The sequence below is a fragment of the Fusarium solani genome, assembly GCF_023522795.1.
Source record: "Fusarium solani strain SB1 chromosome Unknown bctg00000002, whole genome shotgun sequence".
NCBI lineage: Eukaryota > Fungi > Ascomycota > Sordariomycetes > Hypocreales > Nectriaceae > Fusarium > Fusarium solani.
The window spans coordinates 4091916-4117491 of NW_027072155.1; the positions used below are offsets into that span (position 1 = coordinate 4091916).

The window sequence follows — 25576 nt, forward strand, 5'->3', positions numbered from 1 at the left end:
TCAGTTTCTCACCAGACGGACGACATGTCATCGCCGGGCACCAAAGTTGGGCTGGAAAGATTGTGACGGGACAGTCCCTCCGAGGGTGGCGGGGCCTGGATCTGAGTCTCCGGTACAGCTGCGAGTTTCAACCAGGTTTCTTGAGAGTGAAAGCCGCGTTGAAGGAGCCGGCTTCATGGTTTCGGGGGAGCCAAGACTACATGAGCAGGTACTATGTGAGCTAGAATGGATGCTAGCTTGTGAGAGATGGAGAGAATGTGCTCTGGCTGCCTTTGGAATATGCGGCATCTTGCGCGGCGACGACGGGTTCCATGATTGCTATTGGATCCAGAATGGGGAGGGTGATTGTTATTGGGCTGGAATAATCTTGGGGAAGGATGTTTGGATTTAATGACCTATACTGACGGGAAGTTGGATATAGGATATAATACTAATACACGAGGCCTTGATATCTACGGATCTTGGTACCCAATGCAACGTAACACGGCAGTTGAGGAGTGTAAAAATCTAGTGGCGTGAACACTTTGTAGCTACATCACATCCATAAAATATGAGTACTTCCTAAGAGTTAGAGGTACTTTGCCCTTACGGTGCCTCGTAATGCCATGGCCCGTCTACTTTCTATCAATTCCTGCACGGCCTGGTAGGACTGATGACTTCTGTGCTGCTAATCATTTGTCCCAGATTTTGATATCTCCACCGGCTCACATGTACCTCACTCTTGTCCAAGCCACCGTTAGTCGTAGCATATACTCCTAGAAGCGAGCCTGGCACAAAACTTATTAGCGCCTGTCAGTCCAATGTGAAAAGAATAGGTATGTACTTACCTCCCCAGCGCCCCACGCCTCCGCTCGTGGTGGAAGTCGGGGCGGTTCTGGACATGTAGAAACCTCGATCCTGGCCGTCTTCGTCCAAGATTATCACTGAAAAGGCGTACTCGAGCGCGTTCTCTGCCTTGATGCTCAGCCTGATTCGACCAGACGAGTTGTCTGGAAGAGGAGTCAAGTCGTCATCGTCGGAGCATGATCCAGTCTGGCGGAACCGAAGATAGGGGCGCAGCACAGCGGCTTCGCTTCTCACCCAGGTAACGCTGATGCTTACATGCTGTAGCTCCGTGAGGAACACGGCCACGCCTACTTCTTCGTTCTCGTAGAGGATAAGCGGTGACTGGAGCTCGATGCCAAAGTTGAAGAGGGTTGATGTTTGTCGACGACCTACAAATGTCAAGCCTTGGCCGTCTTTGAATTTCCCTGCCAAGGATTGCTGAGAGGATACAAGGCGAAGGCCTTTGACGTGACCAGGTGGTGAGATTGTGACGGATCCTTCAGGGGGAAATCGCCAGTGGACAAAGTGCAATTGGAGGTTCGAACCCATGGAAAAGTCCAGCTCGTCTCCCTCGTCGACTAATTGCCCGGACACAAGAGTTCCAGGATCGCTCTTGGGTAGGCACAAAGTATTCATCCGTCCTCTCACTGGCTCCGGCCGAGGCCAGTCGTTCTCTGCCCAACACACAGGGAACAAGACCGTCTCTCGACCCATGGGGTAATTTACATACTCGGGCCCTGAACGTGTCGCCAATGCCACTCCCCACCAGTTCCCATCTCCGTCCTGAAATAAGTCGGCATGGCCAATCGTCTGGAAATACTGGCTCGTGTTGCGGTTCGTCAAAATGGGGTTGTCTTCAAACCCCTCAAACGGTCCGCTCGGGCTCCGCGACCGAGCGATAGTGACGCAGTGAGACAGGTCTGTGCCGCCCTCAGCGATGAGAAGATAATACCAGCCGTCTTTCTTGTACAGGTGTGGACCTTCCGGCGCTATCCCGCCCGTCCCTTTCCAGAGGGTCTTTTCAGGCCCTGTTGCTCCGGTGCCGAGGTTTATTTCGAATTGGATGATTTCTTGATGAAACGAGGCCGCTTGGACAAGGACCCTGCCGTCATCGTCCCAGAAGATGTCAGGGTCGAGGATTAACTGAGGCTGTCGAAAAACGACGGGATCGGTCCAAGAATCTGGGTCGAATGGGTCTGATGAGGAAAAGACAAGGCCAAAAGAAGCTTCAGTATCTCCGATTGTGACGTATTCGACAACAACATAGAACATTTTGTCGTGGTAGCGTATGGTGGGAGCGAATATGCCATTGTCCTGTGCATCCTGCAAACCAAGTTCAGGAACCTGTCGACGGCGGTTCAGGATGTTGCAGCGGAGCTTCCAGTTAATCAGGTCCTTGCTTGAGTAGAGAGGAAGGCCGGGGAATATCATGAAGGATGAAGTCACGCAAAAGAAGGTGTTGTCCCACTCTGGAACAAAAATGCAGCTGGGGTCTGGATTCCAACCCGGGAGGATTGGGTTGGTAAATCCTTTGGGTCGTGAAGGGCGCTGGTCCATGGCGTAATTGATTGGCAGGTGCCTTTTAACAGGTGAAGTAAAAATAGAAATTTTGAGAGGAGTCAAGACGTTTCTGTCCGTTTTAAATAGTTGTTGATTTGTTAGCCCAAGGATTCTTGGCTGTTAAGCTCGGGGGAGTTAGGGCCGAGCTGGATACGTAAAATCGTATAGGAGGGCATATTACTCGCTGCAGGTAGGCCTGACTTGTAATAGAATTGACTGATTGAACCATCATTTGAGCGAGAGTCTACGCTAGGCAATTTCGGCCGTCAGATTACTGTGTTAAAAAGACACAGGGCGTTTCCCATACCTGTCTGTTCAACTGGCGGCATCCCTTTCGTCTACAGATCCCATTTTGTGCAGTGCCCCATTAACTAGAATCTTCATGCAGTACATATCTATTTCCACTACTCTGAGGAAGGATACCGCTAAACTTATTCAAAGAGGACACAAGCCATATCCTTCTATGACTGCCAAAACCAAACCCATGGTGCCCGCTTACACTAGTCTCCCACATTCGGCTCGCAAACCTCAGCTTTGGTGCCCAGAATGAAACCCCTGCCCGAGCTGGTCTGGCCGGGGTCTGTATTGGAGGAAAGCTGGTCAGCTTGGCAGATCTGGTCATACCAAGCGACAACTAGTTAGCCGCTCGCGTCAAAGAGGTTGGGCACTCACACTTGGCGAATAAATTCAGTCGCCCCCTCACGATCTGGGCATTATCAACCTCGTTCTCCTCTTTGATGGTCTCACATATCTACGGAAATGTCATCCATTGGCACCGTACTACAACTCATTGGGTTGACCAGCGTCGTCTTGACCACTTACCGCATTCTCAAAAATGTCTCGCTCTGGCTTCCTTTCAATACGAACCTCAACCGCTACAACCGAGAGTCGCGCGCTTGGGCCCTGGTAACGGGCGCATCTGCTGGAATAGGACGAGGACTCGCCGATGAGCTTGCTGCAAAGGGTTTCAACGTCATCCTACTAGGGCACAAGTGCGACGAGCTTCAAGAAACTCGCGATAGCATCATTGCGAAATTCCCGGACATCCAGGCCAGGATGTTGGTCCTTGATGCGGCACAGGCTTCACCTGCCGAGATCGAGACAGCGCTGGTTTCCGTCTCGGACCTTCAAATCACTGTTCTCGTCAACAATGTTGGGGGCATGCAAATGATCGGAGCACCAAGGTTTCGGAGATTGGATCAGTACTCAGCTGAGGATCTGGACGGCGTCATATTCCTGAGTGCTCGATTCATGGCTCATGTCACGCGCCTTTTGATCCCGCTTCTGGCAAAGAACGGCCCGTCCCTTATCATCAACGTCAGCTCCGGTGCTAGGATGGGCATGCCAGGTGTTGCTGCTTACTCTGCCACCAAGGGCTTTGTAACCTCCCTCAGCAACGCCGTGGCCAGGGAGATGAAAGCAGACGGACTCCCAGTCGACGTGCTGGGAATTGTACCTGGCGATGTCGAATCGCAGTCAAACAATGTTGGGCTGCAGCCTGGCTCTCCTAGTTCGAGACAGTTCGCCAAGGCGGCGATGGATCAAGCCGGACGGGCTGCTTCCTGGGGGCTTCTCGAGATTTGTCCATGGCCCATCCACGCGATGCAGATCGCCTTTTTCAACTCCTTGCCCTTGTGGTTGTCGCAGAAGTTGATGTTTGACGTGTTTGAGAAGAAGAGGGCTGACGATGGGTTGAAGAAGGATTGAAGGAGTGAACAGACATTTGGCATGCCAACTTGGCCATTTGACGCATGTTGATTGATTTGGCCTTGTTCTAAGGATGATGTAAATGGTTCAAAGGAAAATCTTAAGTCCTGTGTTTTACATCCAGCTTTTCTTAGATTTTGTAATAGCTATAAAAGAGAATAGATACATAATAAGACTTGTTGAGCGGTAACTGTTCTTCAGGAGCACTCCTAGAACTCCGATGCCCTACTGCAAAAATGAGTTTTATGGCATGTATATGCCCACGTTTGATATTCAGGGCTGGGGCGATATACATTAAGTAAAGAGAGTAACTGAGCATGACGACAGTTGACATCATCATTGGAAGGAGTAGAAATTATACGAAGACAGCTCATGTAGATGGATGGTTATTAGACTACAGGAATGTGCCCTCAAGCTAAAGATGCCAGTCTAGTGGTTCTTCCTGTCTCAAACTCGAGCAGTCCTCTCCGCAGGCTCCTTCTGGTCCTCACCACCGGAAACGATCTCCTCAACAGCCCTATCCTTCCCAGCTTCTCTATCCAGACCCCAGTCCTCAATCTCAGGGTACTTTCGCACATAGAACCACATTCCCATAATGGCGACAATGCTTCCAATGCTGAAGGCCGCGGCCAGGGGAAGCCGATGGGATATTTAGGGGAGTCAGCGACTCTCCAGGCGCGGAGCGGAATCGTGGCGTGGCCAACGTAGACGAGCGTGACGGCCATGGCGACGAGGATGGACCGGACTTCGGGCTCCTTGCGGAGGATCTCTGCGAGCCAGGCAATGAGCGCATAGCCCCAAGCCGCCGTTGCAAAGGTCAAGAAGTAAAAGGCCATAATGGTCTGCCAGGAGTTGGGCCAGCCTGACAAGACCGAAGTTGCAATGAGTTGAAGCGTCGCAGCGCCGATACTGACCTGCCATCGCCAAGCCTTCCAATCACTCAGGGCATTGAGGCCGATATTGCAGACGATGCTGATGGCGTATCCACCCAAGGGAATCAGGTTGACCGTGTAAACAGAGTATCGTGGGGTTCCGTCCGCCTTGGTGAGGCCCTTGAGGAAGAGCAAAAAGTATGCGTTGGCGCGCTGACTCCAGGCAAACTGAAGATACGCAACAAGGAAGAGATAAGAGAGCGGGCTTTTGACAAGCAGCTTCAACTTCTGAACCAATGTCTTGAACGGGATCAGCTTGGACGTCTTCGTTCCACTGTCGCTCATCCGCTGCCGAGACAATTCCCTTTCCTCTTCAGTCAGGTACAGCGCTCGGGTGATGGCTGGCGAGTCGGGGATGATGGCGAGACCGACGAGACCCCAAAAGATGGTCATGGCTCCGGAGACGATGAAGAGCCACTGCCAGCCTGCGAGGCCGAGGTGGCCGTTGAGGTTCTTGTAGAGAGATGCCTGTACGATGCCGAGGAACATGTTTCCAGCGACACCGCTAACACCAAAGATTGCCAAGCGCTTGCCAAGCTCCTCGGGGCGATACCTATAACATGTTAGAAATAACCAATCAAAATTTCTTTGGATGTTGCAAGTACCAGTTGAAAATCAAGTTTACGATGCCAGGCCAAGACGTCGACTCAAACACGCCGAGGAAGAAGCGCAGCGCAAAGATGGTCTTTGCGTTGCCGGCCCTGTACGTGAAGAGGGTGAACAAACCCCAGATGATCTCGCACACGGGGAGGAAGAGCGAGGGGCGGACGCGTGTCTGGATCAGCTGGGAGGGCACGATGAAGATGGCGTAGCCGATGGAGAAGTAGGTGGTGAACTCGACGAGCTCGTTGCCGAAGAGGGAGAGATCTTCCTTCATGCCCGAGACGTAGGCTGCGGTTGTGGCGGATTGATCCATGTCCTGAAGTTGTGTTAGTTGGTGAGATTGAAATGGGTGTGGCTTGTTACCTTGAATAGTCCGGCAATGAATGCCCAAACGAGGAGTAAAACGTCAAGTTTCAAAACCAACACATGGGAGGGATCCTTAAAGTAAGGATGCACCTTGGCGAGCCATGATGTCGACTCGACAAAGGCGACAGCTGGGCGCTCATCAGACGTCGAGTCATTCTTGAGACTAGTAGTCGGCGACATGTTGGGCAAAATAGTCAAGATATCGCCAGAGAACAATCGCGGTTTGAACTGATCAACAGCAAGAGCAGGCACAAGGTGAGAGGCCCGTATTTAAGTTCACGGACGATATAAACGTTTTTACATGGCGTCTTATTCGTCTGGACAAGGGGAGTAAAAGCTTGTAGGCATGGTCTCGCTAATTCCCCAGCTAATCGCTTCCTATGTCGAAGCTATTATGACGAGATCAGTCTTGACAATTCCGCAACGGGGCAGAAATGACTGTTGTCGACCGATTCAGCAGCAGATTTGTCCCACGGTCGCTGTCTCTCGCAGGGTCCAAACTCCCGCCTTTCAAAGCAGAAGCGATCCACATGAGACGCCAAGCGTTGAATCAGAAGCAATTCCATTGGACGGCTCCAAGGGGCGGTTGCATGCTTCCGATGGAGAGTCGATGTCGTCTTCAACCCTTGAAATGATGATAGATTTTACCCCGTCTAGCGCTGCGTAGGACGTCTTGGCGGCCGATGACGACAGCCAGCGTTTCCGTTCTGGTATAGGTCAACGGTTGCTTGATCCGACGGCGGAGATAAGCGACCGGTTTAACAAGAGAGCTCATTCGCATTAAACAGCATACGATTCTCAGCACAGATCTTCAGTCAACAGTCTGATCAAACGCAGTTATTCATCATGTCTGAACCTCTCTACCCTGCCTACCTCCCCACCAGGTCCGATGGCTATGTCGCCCCGACGGCCGTACCCTTGTTCGACGGCGACGAGCCGGGCTTGTTCCTTGACGCCTGTCCAATAAGATCCCTGTTCTGAAGCCGTCTCTACCACAAGCCGGCAATACGTGTCCCGCATTACTAGTGTTGTTGCCCACCTAATTAGGGTAAGAGCAAGATCTCGATGAGATTGCTCTGCTCGCGGCTGAGAGAGGTGTTGTTGTTTTTGTGAGAAAACATATTGCTCCTACGCTTGCACGCAAGCTAACAATGTGATCAGAGAGATCAAGATTTTGCCGATGTTGGGTTTGATAGACAGCGTGAGATTGTGAAGCATTATGGCCCTCTTCATCTCCATCCCACCATGGGTTACCCCAAGGGCACCGGTCCCGAATTCCACGTCGTCTATGCCGACGAAAAGTCGTGAGTTTATTATCGTCACATTTCCACATTCGGTATTTAACAAAGTACAGTGGCAACCTGAGAAGCCTCCTTGGCCCTCGCACAACCTACGATCTCTGGCACATCGACCAAACTTTTACCCCCAACGTCCCCTCAACCACCTTCTTCTGGGTCCTGGAGATTCCCAAGTCTGGCGGCGGCGACACTGCCTTTACCTCTCTTACACACGCCTACGAAGCTCTCTCGCCCGCCTTCAGGGAGACTCTGCTATCCCTAAAACTCCAGCACACGTCCGCCTCTGAAGGCGAAGTCAGAAGAGTTGGCACGGAGCGCGCCCTCGCAGAAGCCATCAACACGACTCACCCCCTCGTAATCAAGCACCCTGTAACCGGCAAACCCGCTCTCTTCGTCAACCCCACCATCGCCCGCCAGGTCGAGGGTTTTCTGCCCGAGGAGTCGCAGCACCTTCTCTCGTTCCTGCACAACCACATCCGCAGCCTGGACTTTAGCTGCCGCGTAAAGTGGGAGAAGGGGACGGTTGTTATCTGGGATCAGAGGTCGGCAGGACACTCTGCTGTGCCGGATTTCCAGGATAGTGAGAGGAGGCATATGGTGAGGATGATTCCTTATGGATCCAAGCCTGAGCCTGTGTCCAAGTGAATGTTGTGTTAGATACCATGAAGTTTGATGTAAAAGCTTAGATGAATAGCCTAGATCCAAGACCTTGTTCTATCTCGCTTGTTCAGTTGTGAATTAGGGCGCATGTGTACTCTTTGATGCCCATTCCAACGATAGTCACGACGAGTCTCACATCATAGACATCGTTGAAGCACTTACACTGAAGCATTAACCCAAGCCATGTTTTTAGTTGCCGCCTCGTGGCTTACGCTTACCCCTGCCCAGGGCGTGTCTCATCATGCACAGAGCCAAGGCCAGAGGCGTATGGGTATTGGACTCCCGGGCGTCCCGACAAAGAGGCACCTAATGCAGGTAAGAAACGACCGGTCAAATTGCGGAACCTATTATGATAGACTAATGTACAGTTGCATATTCCATATCCCACCCCTCCAGTTTTCAGCAGTGCTACTCGTACAACCCCCCTGCTCAAGTTCAAGTTCCCTAGCCCATTCTGTTGGCAGTGGTCCAGCGATAGGCCGGGTCCACGACATGCTTCTCAACCTCAGTGACGGGCATGTCACCGAGCGTGGAACCGCTGGCTATTGAGTCGATGGATCGACGTTGCTCGTTCCGGTGGCCCATGACTTGCTTGTATCGCCTGGAGGCAGGGGACAGGGCGCTGAGAGAGAAGCGGCGCTTAGAGCTATCGGTGTATATTAGTAGAGCATTGAGATGCTTGCGTCGGATTGGTCTTACTTGGGAGCCATGTTGAGTTTTAGATAAGTAAGAAGTTTTTAAGGGTGTGCTCAAGATGAGGCAGATGTTGTTGAGTTTTGTGATGTTGATTGTAAGTAGTGTCTTTGAATTGACAACCTCTTGATTTACGAGGACCACGACGGCGTTATATAGACGAAGCCCATGATGATCAGTACCATCCAAAGACCCTCCAATTTCATACATGACTGCCTCGATCATGAAAATTCGCCTCTATGTCGTACTCATGTCGTCCATCATTACCCTCTTACGCCACGCAAAGCCTCACATGAACACGCCCTCCTACACCCAGAAGCCACTCAAGACATTTGGCACTCGAGTTGAGTGCTGAAGTGACATCAGCCCGAGTGCTTGGTCCTTACATCTTTCTAAAAGAGCACACCATGTTCTTGACCGTGCCGCAGAGATGACGTTGCCTAGCCTTTTGGTGACGAAAGGTGCTGGTTGGCGATTTATCCAGGTAAATAGCCGCCCAATAGCAACCCCTTTTCCACAGAGTCTGATGACACTTCTGACTGAGAGAACTGTCCTCATTTATTTTGGTAGGGATTGTCACACCTTGACTTTGCATTGGGGATCTACCAGTCAATGGTCAGTGGATCAAGGACCCTGGAGATCCCAAGAGGCGAAGTCACAAGAGGGAGGCGCATGTATTTAACTCTTTTTTTTTTTTTTTTTGATTTGACTAACATAGATCCTAAATCCTGTTATGACTTATGTATCTTGGTTGTTATAGTGACGTTAGTCTCGGAGTGTTTCCAATCCCTAGCACTATTTGTCTCTTCTCGCAAGATGTTGCGCTGACTGTCCCCGTCGTCAGAGTCCATCCGGGCTGGGTCCGGGACATTGACATAGTTACGACGGCCCATTTCAAAATTGTTTGTGCCACCGGTGCCTGAGGGCCCAGTCCCTGCAGAGGGCCCTCGGAAACCGGAACTGCGTCCATGACTGCCGAACGGCAAGTATTTGATGAGGGGACGGAAGGCCACCAAGGAGGCGGTTAAGATGGATAGGCCGAACTCGAGGACAGAGCTGAGGTTACGGTCAGTAAGGCTGAACTTGAAGTTGACTTGGAAAGGAAGAGGGTTGGGACATGAAGACGTACTAAATGAAAGATTCGAGCTGGAGGTCCAATGCAGCGGCAATATCCTTGGACCCGACGATTTGAATCAAGCTCTTAAGCCGCACAATGCTGACAATAACAGTCCCGGCGCCGAGACCGAGCAATATAATAATGGCGACCTTGGTCCTTGTTCCCATCTGCAAGCCCTTGAGCAAGAACACAGGCAGCACGGCGTAGAACAGCGCCGATGCAATGTCCAGCGCCGACACAGCAAAGCCCAGCCCTGCTAGTTGTGAAGAAGTAAGACACCTCCCAGTGCCGTCTCCCCATACTGCCTTTAGTGGGATGCACTGCAGCACATCGACCAGAAGGCAGCCCAGAGCGTAGACACCGACGAAGACCATGGATACCACGAGTAAACGCTGGTGCGAGGCCATCCCTGGACGATTCGATGCAGGACCAATGCCACGCTGATGCGAACGATGGGAAAGCCGGCGACGTAGGTGATCTGGGCGATGGTGAAGTACCTCGAGGCCTCCATGACGTTGTAGTTTTCGAGTTTGGCGATGGCGAGCGGGTCGGTTTCGCCGAAGCCGTACGAGAGAGACATGAAGCAGAAGGAACACATGAGGATGAATCCTACAAGTGCTACTGCAATGACATAGTCGTCGTACCCGAGTGTGGTCAACTTGATGCGCACGCCGAGTCGGGCGAGAACCACGAAGACGTCGATGCCAATGAAGGCGGCCATCACCGGAGAGAGTGTGTCGCGTGTGGCCATGGTTGTCTGTGTAGTGAACGGTTTAGTTTGTCGTCTTACAGGAAAGGAAACGGGCGCTTCGCTTACAGAGAATGGACAACGGCAAGCCGTTTCGTTTGAAAAAGATAACAACGATCAAAGATAGGTAGCCGCAATTGACGAGCCGGCGCGGGACGGTGCTGGCTTATTTAGACCCGCCGTTGGCCAAGAATAACTTGACGCACCGTTGATCGACAACAGGCGAGAAGCTCACCATCTCCCCTTTCTCCTCCGGAAACACTCGTAGTTCATCCGGGCCCAAGGCCCTGGTCCCTTGCCGAAAATTTTCTACTGGTGCTGTCGTGTAGTAGTGATCCTTCGATTGTGGGTTCATGGCGGGGGTGCAAAACGATGGTCTGGTACAGAGCTGCAAGGATCATACCGTTGTCCCGGGTGCAGCCAGGAGAGAGGTTTGTCAACGGGCAGAGAGCTATGCAAGGTGTATTGCCACAAACAGCCAATCCCTTCTCATCATAGTGACAGGTACGAGTATCAGTGCCACCTTTTACAATTGTAATCCTTGAGACCTGTCTCAAAGGCCTTTCGAGGTTCCGTGATTTTATGGGGTGACCTAGGATTCCCCTGCTACCTAGGACTGCGACGTTGACCACCCAGTTCAACTAGCTGCTCTTGTCCAGGGCTAATGCAAACTAGACAAAACAAAAGCGGTGGCTGGCAATGAGCTGATGAAGAAAACGTGAAACAGGGCATGAAGCGACCTGGGGAAAAGCCTCATGCGCAAGGCGCTGATCAGGACGGGGGATCAGACTGTGCTCGATTTCGAGTTTTCGGGGCTGGCTAGGCTAAACCGCCGGCTTGTCCCGTCTTACATACCACGGGTATCACCCGTTCCTGAAGGCGGGCGCTACATCTCTTGTCAGGGGGATCAGAATAGCCGAGATGACCAGCCGCGTCAAGAGGCTAGGGCAACGTTCTCAGCTGATTTTCACTCATAACCCAGCTAGAACAAGCTTTAGTTGTGTTACGGCTGTGTTATGTCTGTTGGTTCCCCCGGCTTCTTCGAGCCTTGACCAAGTAACCCAACTAGAGTCGGGACAGGTTATACCTAAAAGGGAGGCAGACGAGCCGATGGATCAGAAACCCTGGCTCTTTTTATCTTCGGTTCCGTTTAGCGGTTTCTGACCTCCCCCCGGTCTCTGGAGAACAGCAAGGCACACTTATTGGCCTCGATCAGTTGAACCAACTATCGAAGTTGACATGTAAGAACCAACAGCCAAATACATAAATCCACTGCCCAGGGGGTCGGGAAACCGGGGGTTGGGAATCCCCCGTCTTATCCTATAACAAGAGCCCCTTTCCTCACTAGCCCACACAATTCTCCTCATTACTTGCTTCTTCCACATCTTTATATGACGATCACCCAGTTCCAAGACAACAGAAACAACAATGGCAACTACCGAAGCTCTTCCCCGTCTTCCCGAGGACATTACCGCCGAATGGCTCTCCCCAAGATTGGTCTCAAGAATGCCAAGATTGAAGTGAACAAGACCGTCGCAGGCACGGCCACCTTGGTACTCGTGACCGCCACGCCTGAGGATGATGACGGGAAGAAGCCGATGAACGTCTGCGTCAAGGGTGGCTTCAACCCTACTATGCTGTCACAGTTCCCCTTCATCCTGTCGCTCTACACTCGCGAGGTTGACTTTTACAACAACCTGGCACCTCGAGTACCTCATCTCAATGTGCCAAAGAAGTTGTGGGCTGAGAAGAATGCAGAGAACGCCGTCCTGATTATGGAGGACATTGGTGCTGCAGGATATTCCTTTGCCGATCCCGTCGACACATGGCCCGTTCATCGCGTCAAGAAGGTCGTTGAGGACTTTGCCGCCCTGCACGCCGGCACCTGGGGATTCGACGCCGCCAGCGTCCCCTGGTTGGACAGTCACTACGAGACCTCAGTGCTGGGACTCTGTGCAATGTGGGATGCCATTGTGCTGGCTGAAGATCGGCCGCCTGTGCCCGAGTACATGAAGGACCAGAAAAAGATGACAGCCGCCATAGAGAAGTGGTTTGCCACCCGGAATCCAAAGTTCCAGTGCATCCTGCACGGAGACGCACATCTGGGCAACATGGCGTGGTCCGATGAGAAGGATGCGCCCATGGTTCTCGACTGGCAGATCATTCACTCCGGATCGTGTTTCACAGACGTTGTCTACTTTGTCATGACGGCGCTCACGATTGAGGATCGCAAGGAGCACGAGATGGATATACTCGACCATTACCTCGCCAAGTTGCACGAATTCGGCGGACCAAAGCTCTCGAGGGAGGATCCTGAAGTTATGGAAGAGTATCGCAAGTCGTTGATGGCTGGGTATTCTTGGGTCCTCTGCCCTTATACCATGCAGAAGAAGGAGCGAGTATGGGCTATTGTGTCACGGTTGGTGCCGGCTATGGAGGAGCACAACCCAGTCGAGCTTCTAGAGAAAGAGTAGATAGATTAATATAGGCTTAAAGGGCTCATGTCATAGCCCTACGATATCCTGTGAGGTGTCATAGGCCTTCTCCCCGTCCCTCGTCCCTGTGTTAGACCGCTAAGAGAATGAGCGTAACAACGGCAGACTGATGCTATGGTCTGTTATGTTTATATGTGCAACGCGCTTTATCAAAGATGAGTCTGGGATTCTTGGCCCCCTGGATCGCTTCATTTAGCTATTGAACCTTAAATTTGGTTCAGCTAATCGAGGCCAATCGGCACACCTTCCTTAACCCCAGAGGCCGGGAGAGATCAGGAATCCCCCGACTGATCTACACTGCCTAAAATTAGATTGAGATTCTAAGCTCAGGGCTTGGAGATATTCCAACTAGTTAGATGAGTCTATTTTATATAACTGAATCTTATAGCATTGGAGTGTATGCCAAAGAAAGTAAAGAGATCTCATATGCCTCGGTACTTCTAACTTGTGTCTGATATTCAAACCTCTGATAATAAATGCCGGGAATTAGACATGGAGGCTTGTGTTGGAAAAAGATGATGCAAATCTTGAATTTCACGGCCTGAATTTCTTTAGCTTTAATTCGATCCAGGGGAGTACGTAAATCTCACCCAGCCAACATGCCCTTCAACTCTCCCAAATACTCATCCATCCTTACCACAGCAGTCATGTGCGTCTCCCCCTTCTGAACCCTCAACTCAGAGCCCGGCATCAGCGCCACCGCCTTCTCAGCCATGCTAATCGGCACGTTGACGTCCTCGTCTCCGTGCCAAAATATCATCTGCCCCTTCTCAACCTTGATATCTTCCAGCTTGAATCCCCAATCGCTCCCGTAGAGCCGAGCTTCCCATGCTGTCGAGTATCCACCTGCCTTTGTGGCCTCTCGCATCGAGCGAACAATGACCTCCTTCATCTCTGGGTAATTATCCCACATATCTCGATCTTTTTCAGGACGTCCTGAGAACTCTTGGTCCAGTAGATTCTGCATCTTCTCTGGGTCCTCATCTCTTGCTGCTGCTCCCATCTGTCCATCCACCAACCAGCCCAGAAGCCCAGTAGCCCAGGGCGCAATACCCAGCATGATTCGGGTCTTCATCAGCATGCCCGCCGTGCCCAATGACGAAGGCATCAGGCCAGCAACAAGACCAACGCCCACAAGGCGATCACGCGGGATCCCTCTGAAACATGCGATAGCGTATGGACCGCCTCCAGACACGCCAATGATGGCGAACCGGCCAACAGACAGATGATCGGCTAGCGCTAGAATGTCGCTGGGGTAGTCGGTGAGGCAGCGGTTGGCCTGAAATGTCGACATGCTGCTGCCAGGCCGCGACGGGGCGATGACGCGGATGCCGTGCTTAAGAGCCGCGGCGTTTGATTGATATCCCTCATGGTGAGAGCCCGGAAAGCCGTGAAAGTAAAAGACTGTGGGTGCTGCGACGTCGTCGACGCCGTAGATCGCATAGGCCACCAGCCTACCGTCGGGCAAAGTGATGGTCTTGTCTTCGAACTTGTCCATTCTGGTGATGTTGTGAAGATGTGGGGAATGGTTTGGAAACGAAGCCACGACGCCTCAGCTCTCTCTTATGTGTTCAATTAATCGACACGTAATCTTGGGCGCACCCTTGCAAGGCACACTTGAGCTGAAGGATTGGTTTTAGCCTCATTCGCGACCCTGGCGGGCTATCACATGCGCCGTTGGTTCGATCAGAACAGGTGTTATCTGGCGACACTGCAGATTAGGTAGTTGAATTGATGCTGAAATCTTGGGCCCGCGAATGTGAAATCCTTCATTTCAGCTAAGCCCACTGAGCAGGGATATCGTAAGTGTAAAGTATGATAGAACACGATGACTCTCGAAGGAGGTGTAAACCTTCCCCTCTGAATATCTACTTAAATCAGATAACGAGTTTGGTATGTTCTTAGGTGAATCAAACAAGCTGTTCATTTCTCGATCATGAGAACGTCATGTCTTTAATGTGTTTTACGGTATTGGGTTTTGATACCTTCATGTATTGATTAATACCTGTGTCTTATGCTGTAGTTGCCGATGACCTCTTTTGGAGTCGTCGTCAATGAAGAGAAAAGCGTCATATAGACAGGTCAAGAAGATTGTGTTTCCCCTCACAGGAGACCACATGCCGTCTTTCACTATTTGCATAACATAACAGGAGAAGATCCTTGTGCTACCTTCTTTCCTTTTGAATTCAGCAAGTAGTCCATCGTAACACCCACCCTCTAAGACGATCTAGACTTGATCATTCAGTCTCATTCAGCCACAGAGCAAAGTGACAAACAAGATGCTAACAAGTAGCAGATACCTTCACGTTACGGACATGTTCCGGATCTCACAATGTCTCGTGGCTTCCAATCTCATGTCTCGGCCTCAGACCAGCATAAAGTAGATCCGAGCGCAACCCCCCAATCAATCAATGCAACAGAGCCATTGACTATTGAAGCTCTAGGTGCATCTATCAAACTAGAGAAACGCCTCTTGTAGTCGGAAATGTTTGAACATAATTCGTGGACTTCAAATCAAGCTCCGAGAAGCTACGTCAGGTGAGCGGAAACACGGCGTTGTGAACCCCGCGATGCGATGCTGTGACACGACGCTTGTCAAAAGCCCGAATTTCCGAATGACGTCGTCTCAACAAGTGAAGACATGGCGCTAATGAAACCTTGTAGGTAAAGCTCCGAGTCGGGCCCAACGGGGACCGTACTCGGAACCGATGGGGCCGATGATCGGTACACACTCTAAACATCAAGGGACAAGGCAAATGGTCAAAATCAATGCTCAATTGTGCCGGGAATATCATCAAAACTCTATATGGCCCAATATGTAGTACCCAAATCTCCGCGCAGCTTGAAGCTTTCCTTTCCGGGTCCCACACTGACTACCTTCCTCCGCCCGCTTCTCTTTTTCTCTCGCTAATTATACATGTCGGCAGCGCATTTACCAAGGCTTGACCTTGAGCATGCTGCCCTCCTCGGCAAGGGCCTTGTGGAGGTCAAAGGCGTTGAAGAGCAGGTGAGGCTCGTGGCCCATGCCCTTCTTGAGGCACTCGAACTCGGCCTTGTCGTAGTAGTGGTTCAGGATGGGCTGGTACTTGGGGTGCGCGCACTTGTTGATGATGACCTTGGCACGCTCGCGGGGGCTGAGGCCGCGAACATCGGCGAGACCCTGCTCGGTGACAATCACGTCCAGGTCGTGCTCGGTCTGGTCGATGTGGGTGCACATGGGGACGATGCACGAGACACCGTTGGGGTCGGTCTTGGAAGGTCGGCTGGAGGGAGTGTGCATGATGGAGTACTTGGAGTTGCGGAGGAAGTCGGCGGAACCACCCAGACCGTTGAGCATGCGAGAGCCGCTAACGCAGGTAGAGTTGGCGTGGGCGTAGATGTCCACCTCGACGGGGGTGTTCATGCCAATGACGCCGAGGCGGCGGATGATCTCGGGGGCGTTGGAGACGGCCTGGCTTCGGAGGAGGACCTTGTCGGCGTAGGCGTCCCAGTTGTCGTAGAAGCGCTTGAAGCCATCGGGGGAGAATCGGATCGAGGTGGCGGTAGCGTAGTCGAGCTTGCCAGAGTCGAACAGGTCGAGGAAGGTGTCCTGGATAACCTCGGTCCAGACCTTGAGGTTCTTGAACTTGGACTCGTTGAGACCACCGACGATGGCGTTGGCGACGTTGCCAATGCCGGACTGGAGGGGCAGGAGGTTCTCGGGCATGCGGCCCTGGGCGACCTCGTGCTCGAAGAACTCGATCAGGTGGCTGGCGATCTGGCGAGAGGTCTCATCCTCGGGGGCGTTGGGGCCGGTGGCATCCCAGTAGTCGGACTCGACGATGGCGACAACCTTGGAGGGGTCAACCTTGACCGAGGGGGATCCGATGCGGTCCTCGACGGCGGTGATGTTGTAGGGCTTGCGGTGGGGGGAAGGTCGGTGAAGGTGATGTCGTGGAGACCCTTGAAAGAGGGGATGGCGGTGTTGACCTCGATGATGATCTATACGGGCGCAGGCGCGCAATTGTGAGCTCCTGTCTCCATTTTCCTGTCCCCGTGGCCTGACAGGCGATAGCGGGGACTGGCTAGAGATAACATACCTTGTCGGCCATCTGGATGAGCTCAGGGGTGGCACCGACCGAGGCACCAGGCACGAAGCTGCCATCCTCGAGAATGTCAGTAGCCTCGACAACGGTCACATCGAGGTTGGAGTTGGCACGGTCCTTGGTGTAGTAGCCCTATTTCACAAGCAAGTCAGCTCAATTGCTTCCCAGACAGCTTCGCAACCTCGGTGTGAGATTAAGGCGAGGCCGAGGGGCTGGCCGGTGGGGCCGAAGGAGCGGGCTCAGGTCATACGTAGACAAGGTCACTGGGGAACATGGACAGATGCTTGTCGAAGAAGTTGATGCGGCCAGAGTTGATGCCCTTGGCAATGTCCTTGCCGACCTGGTGAGGGCTTCGGCGGTTGATCATGTCGAGAGCGGCCCATCGGTTCTCAGTCTCGGAACCGGCCGAGGCGCCAACGAAGAGAGAGTACTTGAGCTTGCTCTGGAGGTTGTTCTGCTCGACATAGTCGGCCATGGCGACAGGGACCTTCCTATTGTCATGGGGACGACCCGGTCAGCTCATGATCCCATAATTTCTGGTCAATGCTCGGGTAATGTGAGGCCGTGGCAGACAATAGCCGGTGGGGAGCCGTATTCCAGCCGGGATAAGACGAGGCGAGACACAGCTTCAGAAAAAGGACACGCAGAACTCTGCGATTCCAGCTGCAAACAAGACTTACTTGGGATAACCGACGGCGGTGAAACCAGACCAGCCGATATAAGCGCCATTGGGGAAGTGGTGCATCAGATCCTCAGGTCGGGCGAGCTTCTTGAGGAGAGCGGGATTGCGAACGCGCGCCTTGAGGGCGGCGGATGCGACAGGGGACGCCATGATGGGAGGGAGCTATGAGAGGAAACGCCGGGACTGAGGAGAAAGAAAGAGGAGCGGAGATTGTCCAAGAAGCACACGGAGAGAGTCGAGGAGGAAGGGAAGAAGAAGGGAAGAGGTGGAGGAGGAGGAGGTAGAAGAAGAAGACCAGAATGCGGCAACACAAACTCCAAGGCCGGACTAGTTCGTCGGGGTGACGAGACTGTGGAGCTCCTTCCCACCCCTCGGTGGGCTGTATTTTTTCTTTCTGTGGCGGGCTTTAGTGGACGGTTCAAACCACGCGGTGGCAGATTTTGGGGGCCTTTACTCCAAATTTAGTGGATCTGTCAGGTACCCTCCACCCTGGCCTCAGCCCACGAGGTACATTTCAGCCACAAGCGGCGGGGGTAAGGGAAGTTTTCTATTGAAGGAGACCCCGCATCGGTTTTGCTGCTGCGCCACATGCAGCTTGACAGCGGCGGCTGCTTCGGGTTTACAACTCCGTCTTGGTGATGCATCCCTCCAGATGACGCGGGAGCAGTTACTGTTACTCTAAGGTATCCTCCACCGCTGGAAAAGGGCAGATCTACCGACGGTGCCGAGAAAAAAAGGTGCATCGGCGATGGGATCTAACGCCGTAGGGATGGGTGTTGGCAATGGCCTGATTCCTGCTTGATAGGCCAAGGATCTGGGCAATTCAATCACACACGAGTCAAGATTGCAGAAAGCAATCTGGTCCAACAAGTCAATACCTTTTATGAACTTAATTCTTGCTCTTTCTCTCTCCTTTCCTCGCTGATTTACCTGATCAACTCACTCTTCCTCCTCAGCCACCCCCGGCCCTTCCGTTCGGGGCTCCGTCAACCGAGCCCGAGCCGGAAGTGGATCCCTTCTCCAACTCTGGGTGCCCCTCACCTTCCGCCCGGCCGAGACGGGCACAGACCATCATCGGCATCACTCGGTTATCAACCGACCAAGCAGAACCTGACAATTCAGTGATTCACGTCTCGGCTCCGGACGCCTCATGAAATTCGAGAACGGTCGGAGCCTGGTGTCGGTCGTCTACCCCGGGATCAGGTCGGCAATGGTCCTCGAATCACCGTGCTGGAATGATCCCGGACTCCAGGATTTGACTGGCTTGAGATTTGCTAGATCTGGGGTAATGCGCTCTGGAGATGGTCAAGTTCTTGGGCTTGACTGTTAGTGGATGGATTGCAAAGCGCTCATGGAGAATAATCACCGAAGGGACTGTTGGTGGTGTGTATCTGGGGAATTGTCAATTTGCTACGCCACTGTTTCTGCAGATGCAGCGATATGCTCTACTTGGTCGACTTGCCTATCTTACAACATCGCGATACTCACCGTGATAACATCTTACCACCAGATTACATTGAGCCTCCTCTTCTCACTGGGATCAGGGGCTTGGCAGTTTAGGACATGCTCCTCGTGCCCCTTAGTGACATCTACAATGTCCTCGTTTTTACGAATATGGGCACCGATGGCTTGCGCCGTTCTCCCGAGAATCTTTCCAATCATCTCGTTCGTCAAGCCCCGGCAGATGAGCCGCGCAACCCGCTCCGTCTCTTCATCCGTCCACTCTTCTCCGCCTTGATCTCTAAAAGGTTCGGCGGTCTTTAGGTCGGCCATCATTTCGTGGATGGATGACCACCTACCTTCGAATCCATCTCCTAGGACCCGCGCTACGTTTTCTTTCCATCGTCTATTGGCGCGAAAGTGTCTCGTGGGACGAGTGAAAGTCCAAGCCGGGAGGTCAGCGTCCATGCCCTTGTCGGCTCCGCCTGCGAATGAACCGTTGCCACTCTCAGAGGTCATACTAGTCGCTAAGTGAGTGGCTTGTTTGATGTCTTGTTGAGTTTGCGGTCTCGTAGCGTGACCCTGTTATCTAGTGTAGATGCCAGCTCTACAGATCATCATCATATTACTCACTCAAAACAGTGTTCAATACGGCCAAGTATGATTGCAAGTGAATGCGAATATTAAAAAATGGCTCTTTTTTGACTGTCTAATACGGCGGAACAATGTATTGGACTCGTTGTTTTGAGATATGCATGTAGGTTCGCTAGGTGAACAAGGTGCTCGCCGTCCAGTCAAACGCCTCGGCCGATTTCTTCACTCGCCGATTTGGATGCTCTGCTTGTTCGCCGAGATGTCACTATCCACGCCGGAACCGAGCATAGAACAAAGATCTGTTCCCGATTGATAACTCTTGACCCGTTCGGGAGATGTCCGAGGCCAAACGACATGGAACTAGCAAAACCCACATCCCTTTCCACGCGTGGTAAGATGCACATCCAACATGACCCCTAGCGCCGGCAGTCAGATCGCATGTCCTTGCACTTCCCCGGACTTCATTTACAATCAGGGACCAGGCGTCGGTATGGACCCGGAACTCCATGGCCTTGATGTATGCAGTTTGCGAGTTCTGGCCTGCCACCCTGGACCTGGTCACCACTTGACGTCGAGAGCTGCGTTCGACCGATGATGCCTCTCACACCTCGGTCCACATTCTTTGTTCAGTCAGATGTTATAGGCTTGATATGTGCTGTCCATCTGTCCATGTTGTCATCCTGTCTTGGACTCACCTAACCATTCCCGTCTCCTCCATCATCCCCAACACCATGCCTATATGGACCTCAACATGGATCAGGCATCGACAACATTGACAAGTAAGATTTCATCATATTCGACATTAACAATAAAGTAAACATTAGATATCCGAACGCTCAACGTGCAGGAAAATATCATGGGTCCCAAGGCCGTCCGAACTACGCTCCGCTCGAAGCGACGCGACAGTCCTTTGTGTCACCTTCTCGATTGCGTCACCACCACATACCGCCACGGCAACGTTTCCAGGAACATTTCCGACAGCAGTCCGGATAAACGTTGCGATGTCAGGTCGTCCTTCACTATGCTCTATCGATGATGAGTCGTAGGCATACCCTCCATCGAAGCCAAGTTCCACTTCTTCCTTCAGTAGCTGGTCATCTCGTTGGCTACCTGATGACCGTGAAGAGTCAATCGAAAAGCGTTCCAGCTCGACACTCGCCCCTCTACCTGCTTGTTGAGACTCTGGCTCAATCAACCTCTCGCGGCTTTCGTCGACGTCGTCATGCAGTGCCGTCTCGGCGGCGCTCTTGGAGCCCTTGGTGATGGCGACCTCGACCCTCACAGATATACCCATCTCCTTGGCCCTGGATAGCACTCGAGATATCTGTTTGAGGTATGGATTGGCGTGGGCTTTGCGTCGGACGATGAACAGGGCATTGATCTTTCGAACACAGCCGGGCGTCTGTGATGAGAGTAGGTCTTCGAGGATAGGCGTGGTGAAGGATCCTCCCGTGGAAGCCGCAATGAGGACCAAGTTGTCGTATTGTCTCCAATTGGGAACGACTCCAAAAGGTCCTGTTAGAAAGACTCTTAGACTTCCATCGCCGCCACTAATCTCCGTCTTTCGAGCCCAACTGTTGAGCCTCCTTGTCAGCCCATTCTTCGCCTTTAACGTCAGCTGAACATCCTGCGTCGACGACTCGGCATTCGGAATGTTGGAGATGGTGAAGGGATGTGGTGATTCCCACCGAAACGTCGGCGTCCAGAGAAGGACGTGTTGTCCCGGGGTCCACCTGAAGCCGACATTCCGAACTGTGACGACAGTCAACTCATCGTCAACGGCCTCGACCTTGGCATCATGCGCGCATCGAATAGAGGGAGTTCCCGAGAATCGTAGCCGGATGTTGCGCCAGATCGGATTCGCCGAGCGTGTGACGACGTCGTACACAAAGACGCCCACGGCGCACCAGATACTGAACAGATGGTGTTCTGGGACATGGAGGACCAGGAGCACCAGTAACAGGACAACAGAGAGGATATGCTGTACCACGAACAGCTCGTACTTGATGCGTCTGAAGAAGGGAATCGTTGAGATGACGGTCCAGAGCAGTACGAACCAGGCTCCGATGCCGGGTATCACCATCTTGACCGTTTGAAGCTCTTCCAGAAGAAGTTGGCGGCGAGCCACTCGTAGGTGAAGAAGCTGCCATGGATAGTCGCGCTGGCGAAGAAGATTCGGGATGCCCATCGGTGAAACCAATTGATTCTCTCGTAAGACGTGCCCAGGAGGAGGCCGATGGGGTTGACGCGGACGGCTAGTAGAAAGGGCAGTGAGGTTTGAGTAGCCGTGATCCAGGCTGCGCGGAAGCCTACTCGCTCTAGAAAGTTACCGTCATGCTTGATAGACTTGTATGTTATCAAGAATGCGACAAATGCAGCATATGCGATAATGATGGTGGCTTTCCGTAGAGGGAGAGTGGCTAGCCAGAGGGTACGTCGATTTGACTGTGCGACAAGATACTTTGGAGTCTCTAGCCACTTTTCCACCACAGAGACTGACGCATCCGAACTTACTCCCAAATCTCGTCTCTTAATTCTGTAGACTTTTTAGCTTCCGTCTCATGTTCCTCTCGTGCCAGTGCTCACCTCTGCCGGGCGATAAACGCCGAGAAAAGCCTCGAGCCGAAGCCAACGGTCAATACTGTCGCCAACACATACCAGTAAAGACAAGCTAAAAAATGCTGCCTCACTGAATCTTCACTGGGATGTCCGTGTCCGTGACCATGTTCCTCCTCCTCATGGCCATGCCCATGGTCGCCGTGTCTCTCAAAGAGGCTGCTCATCGAGACTTGCAAGGGTATGGATCCGCAGCGCGACAGGGATTCCGAGAGACACAGCGTCGCGCCCGACGTTCCAAATGACGGGAAGAAACGTCGAGATGAGACGAAACAGAAGGATATAAGGAATTCGAAGAGGTGAGATGTCCAGCCTCCTCCAGCTGAGGAATGGAGGCTGAACTAACCAACAAGGTCCAACGCTTTGCCGATTACGTGATGCTAATCTTCGGAACCTCCGGCTTGTCGATTGGCTAATTGGGGATGAGGGAATCTTGCTCAAATGGACTCAGCCACATAATACGAGATGGACGACGCGGACGACGCTTGGCGATATATCAACGTCAGCTCTGGTGGGTTTTCTGTCGATATATTACTAATGCATAGTCAATTTGAACCTTGATGGAACGGTCATCACGATCATGAAAAGTCTAGTACACTTCTGAAAGGCAAGATTCAGGAAACAAATCAATTTAAAAGCTCTTGAATCAAGAGCGAGAAAGCGTAACATAGCCCTTCCCTCCAGTTCTCACCGATTTCATAAGTCATGATGCCCCGAGCCGTGTAGCTCTGCCTCGATGCCATCCTTCGCATCACGCCAACCCAGCAAAGCTCGCTCGCATCTCATGGAAACCCCATCTAAGAGTAGATCTCAATGGTCTTGCCCAGAGTCTTGTCAAGAGCCTCGAGATCCTTCTTGGCACCGTCGGCGCAGGTGGGAACGGTGCCGATGATGGTAAAGGCCACCTTGTCGACGACGTTCTCGAGGACACGGAGGACAGCGGCGATGGGCGCGGTGAAAGGGGTGGACGAGAGGAGGCCCTTCTTTCCGATGATGGTCTCGAGCAAGTTCTGGTGGACCTTGACAAACTGCGATAGCCCGTTAGCAACTGTCGGTATTTGAGAAGATCATTCATACGCTGGTGAAGGCCTCGCAGATTTCGCTCTGACCCGACTCGGGAAAGTCAGGGTCTTTGGGGAGATCGCCGAGCATAGTGACGGCGTTGGTCACTGTGCTGATGATGTCCTTGAAGCTGTTGATCAGCCGCTACAAGCGTGTCAGCGCTATCCCCGTATCTCTTTTCTGTTGAGGGGCGTACAGGGGCAGCCGTGAAGATCTGGATCGGGTTGGTGATGGTCTTGGCAATGTCGTTGGTGTCGCTCGACAGGTCAGTGACCGTTTCGAGGGTCTTGACAATGTCGGAGGGCGCGATGGCGGCCTGCACAGAAGAGGCGGCCAGGAAGGTGGTGACAGCGGTGAGGAGCTTGAACTGCATTTTGGCGGTTTGCTAAAGTGTTGGTGGTGTGTTTGTTGGTGTTGTTGGATGTGAAGATGCGATGAATGCTGATGGTGATGAGATTCAGCTTGAAGACGAGAGCATCAACCTCTTTTATACCCACCATCTACTCCTTCGACTTCACTTCTCCATAATCCCAGTTCCCATAACATTCACGTCTCGGAAGTCGTCTCCTCCGCAAGATAGATCGATCGCCAACCTTCCTGACGATCTAGGAGGCAAGGGAGCCGGAGCCTCTGGTATCCGGAGAGGTGTATTCGCCGGAGTCACGCCGCCAAGCCGCGTATATTCTCCAGAGTTGAGGATTCTATTGACATTTTTTTCGAGACAGATAGACTGTCTGCCTTGGAAGTGGACTTGCAAAGGATCCTGTTGACTCAGTTGAGCTGCGGATCGATGTTGAGGACTTGCGTGGTGCCGCAGAGCACTTGCCCAGAAGCTGATGAGAGGTTATGAGAGTAATGTTTTGAAGCTTGGGGATGTATTCATATGGGGAGGATGGAGTCTTGCATGCACGGGGAACGACAGTTGACGACTACTATTGGAGATGGTTTAGAGATAGAAGGACACTATCAATAGGTCGCGATTGCGAACATTGGAAACTCGACCAAAAGAACTATTCTACTAGGCTTCGATGGTTTCGACAGCAATCGGCGCATCTACGGAGAATTTCCTTTCTTTCATGCCAGAAAGGGCGGAATGTCTCTCTTCCCATGGCAACCCGTGTCTGGGATTGCCGTCCCTTTCTTTGCGGTCAAGTTGACCATGATTCTTTAGAGGGGTTTGAGGGAACCTCGATTATTTGTCAGCTAAAATGGTCGCTGCAGGTTAGCCTAGTTCCCGCCTGCGTAAGAACTCTGTTTGACTTGTTCAGAGTCGAACTACAGACCGTCACTTTGGCCTGGTGGGCTTGGAAGCTGCTTGGTGACGAGCTAGATTTCTTGGCTCACTTGATGGCTTCGAACGGTTTCTTTGAAGATAATCGATCATTGGAACTACTGCATCTGTGAGCGTTGTGATATCACTGCCCAGCCTCCAATGACGCTCAAAAAGTGCATTCACCACAGCTCCTCGTTCACCCTCACCCTAGAGTCCATGCCCAAACTGCTGCCTCTGGTTCGCTGTGTGCTGGTGCACATGACCCAAGCCACTGATCGCCGTGGTGCATGAGAGAAGGGGGGGTTGCATTTCGAACGAACATGTGAAGGGCAATTTTCGCAAAAAGGATGCGACATTCTCCTTGATTCTGTGCGACGATCAATTTTTTAGCAGGTCCGACACCGCTTCGACACGATCCAGATAATTACTAACTAAATGTCTTGTTCATGGCGGGAGCGTAGATGGCGGACCGTCGCCCGACATCGTGACGCCCTTGGTCGCGACGCCATGTCTGAACGGGTAGATCCCGCAGTAGCTCTAGGACGTGCTCTTCCCGTCGTGCAAAATGTCGGTCGGCGACGAGCTGAGTGTGTGCGTATGTGTTCGTGCCTGGCGACGGCCCCCAGCCTCGTCCTCGTCAATGGCACACGCACGCGACCTCTGCCACCATCATCTATTTACAGAGGCCAGAATGTCTCAAGGAGCAGCCATCATTAGGCATCATTGAGGGATGGACCCTCGGCGGCTAGGAGCTTCACATGTCAAGCCAGAAATATCTGTGCTGGGTCATTTCCAAGGCCTCGTAATTAATGGCCTATGC

The 25576-nt window shown here is 52.4% G+C and overlaps 12 protein-coding genes across 12 annotated transcripts; 3 read left to right on the forward strand and 9 right to left on the reverse strand.

Annotated features, from left to right (window-relative positions):
* Window positions 1-792: 792 nt before the first annotated feature.
* On the reverse strand, window positions 793-2382 carry MRS44_005231 (uncharacterized protein; the record flags this gene model as incomplete). Its single annotated transcript, XM_046270676.2, has 1 exon — window positions 793-2382. The coding sequence occupies one exon, from the start codon at window positions 2380-2382 to the stop codon at window positions 793-795; it is 1590 nt and encodes a 529-aa protein (XP_046135612.2).
* Window positions 2383-3144: 762 nt separating this feature from the next.
* Window positions 3145-4092, forward strand: MRS44_005232 (uncharacterized protein; the record flags this gene model as incomplete). The annotated part of the gene is made up of 1 exon (XM_046275457.2): window positions 3145-4092. The coding sequence occupies one exon, from the start codon at window positions 3145-3147 to the stop codon at window positions 4090-4092; it is 948 nt and encodes a 315-aa protein (XP_046135611.2).
* A 447-nt stretch (window positions 4093-4539) lies between these two features.
* MRS44_005233 (uncharacterized protein) lies at window positions 4540-6173 on the reverse strand (the record flags this gene model as incomplete). Its single annotated transcript, XM_065622512.1, has 4 exons — window positions 4540-4627; window positions 4669-5577; window positions 5630-5943; window positions 5991-6173. The coding sequence occupies 4 exons, from the start codon at window positions 6171-6173 to the stop codon at window positions 4540-4542; spliced, it is 1494 nt and encodes a 497-aa protein (XP_065478584.1).
* Window positions 6174-7238: 1065 nt separating this feature from the next.
* On the forward strand, window positions 7239-7936 carry MRS44_005234 (uncharacterized protein; the record flags this gene model as incomplete). Its single annotated transcript, XM_065622513.1, has 2 exons — window positions 7239-7297; window positions 7348-7936. The coding sequence occupies 2 exons, from the start codon at window positions 7239-7241 to the stop codon at window positions 7934-7936; spliced, it is 648 nt and encodes a 215-aa protein (XP_065478585.1).
* A 459-nt stretch (window positions 7937-8395) lies between these two features.
* Window positions 8396-8661, reverse strand: MRS44_005235 (uncharacterized protein; the record flags this gene model as incomplete). The annotated part of the gene is made up of 2 exons (XM_046283174.2): window positions 8396-8597; window positions 8651-8661. 2 exons carry the CDS (start codon window positions 8659-8661, stop codon window positions 8396-8398), a joined length of 213 nt encoding a protein of 70 aa, XP_046135608.1.
* Window positions 8662-9375: 714 nt separating this feature from the next.
* MRS44_005236 (uncharacterized protein) lies at window positions 9376-10512 on the reverse strand (the record flags this gene model as incomplete). The annotated part of the gene is made up of 3 exons (XM_065622514.1): window positions 9376-9700; window positions 9774-10017; window positions 10083-10512. 3 exons carry the CDS (start codon window positions 10510-10512, stop codon window positions 9376-9378), a joined length of 999 nt encoding a protein of 332 aa, XP_065478586.1.
* Window positions 10513-11900: 1388 nt separating this feature from the next.
* On the forward strand, window positions 11901-12983 carry MRS44_005237 (uncharacterized protein; the record flags this gene model as incomplete). The annotated part of the gene is made up of 1 exon (XM_046268603.2): window positions 11901-12983. One exon carries the CDS (start codon window positions 11901-11903, stop codon window positions 12981-12983), a length of 1083 nt encoding a protein of 360 aa, XP_046135606.2.
* Window positions 12984-13590: 607 nt separating this feature from the next.
* Window positions 13591-14502, reverse strand: MRS44_005238 (uncharacterized protein; the record flags this gene model as incomplete). The annotated part of the gene is made up of 1 exon (XM_046268604.2): window positions 13591-14502. One exon carries the CDS (start codon window positions 14500-14502, stop codon window positions 13591-13593), a length of 912 nt encoding a protein of 303 aa, XP_046135605.2.
* A 1434-nt stretch (window positions 14503-15936) lies between these two features.
* MRS44_005239 (uncharacterized protein) lies at window positions 15937-17921 on the reverse strand (the record flags this gene model as incomplete). Its single annotated transcript, XM_065622515.1, has 4 exons — window positions 15937-17031; window positions 17084-17221; window positions 17340-17580; window positions 17770-17921. The coding sequence occupies 4 exons, from the start codon at window positions 17919-17921 to the stop codon at window positions 15937-15939; spliced, it is 1626 nt and encodes a 541-aa protein (XP_065478587.1).
* A 1350-nt stretch (window positions 17922-19271) lies between these two features.
* MRS44_005240 (uncharacterized protein) lies at window positions 19272-19730 on the reverse strand (the record flags this gene model as incomplete). The annotated part of the gene is made up of 1 exon (XM_065622516.1): window positions 19272-19730. The coding sequence occupies one exon, from the start codon at window positions 19728-19730 to the stop codon at window positions 19272-19274; it is 459 nt and encodes a 152-aa protein (XP_065478588.1).
* An 895-nt stretch (window positions 19731-20625) lies between these two features.
* Window positions 20626-22557, reverse strand: MRS44_005241 (uncharacterized protein; the record flags this gene model as incomplete). Its single annotated transcript, XM_065622517.1, has 3 exons — window positions 20626-21817; window positions 21895-22341; window positions 22496-22557. 3 exons carry the CDS (start codon window positions 22555-22557, stop codon window positions 20626-20628), a joined length of 1701 nt encoding a protein of 566 aa, XP_065478589.1.
* A 661-nt stretch (window positions 22558-23218) lies between these two features.
* On the reverse strand, window positions 23219-23856 carry MRS44_005242 (uncharacterized protein; the record flags this gene model as incomplete). The annotated part of the gene is made up of 3 exons (XM_046268601.2): window positions 23219-23449; window positions 23499-23627; window positions 23680-23856. The coding sequence occupies 3 exons, from the start codon at window positions 23854-23856 to the stop codon at window positions 23219-23221; spliced, it is 537 nt and encodes a 178-aa protein (XP_046135602.2).
* Between the last annotated feature and the right edge of the window lie 1720 nt (window positions 23857-25576).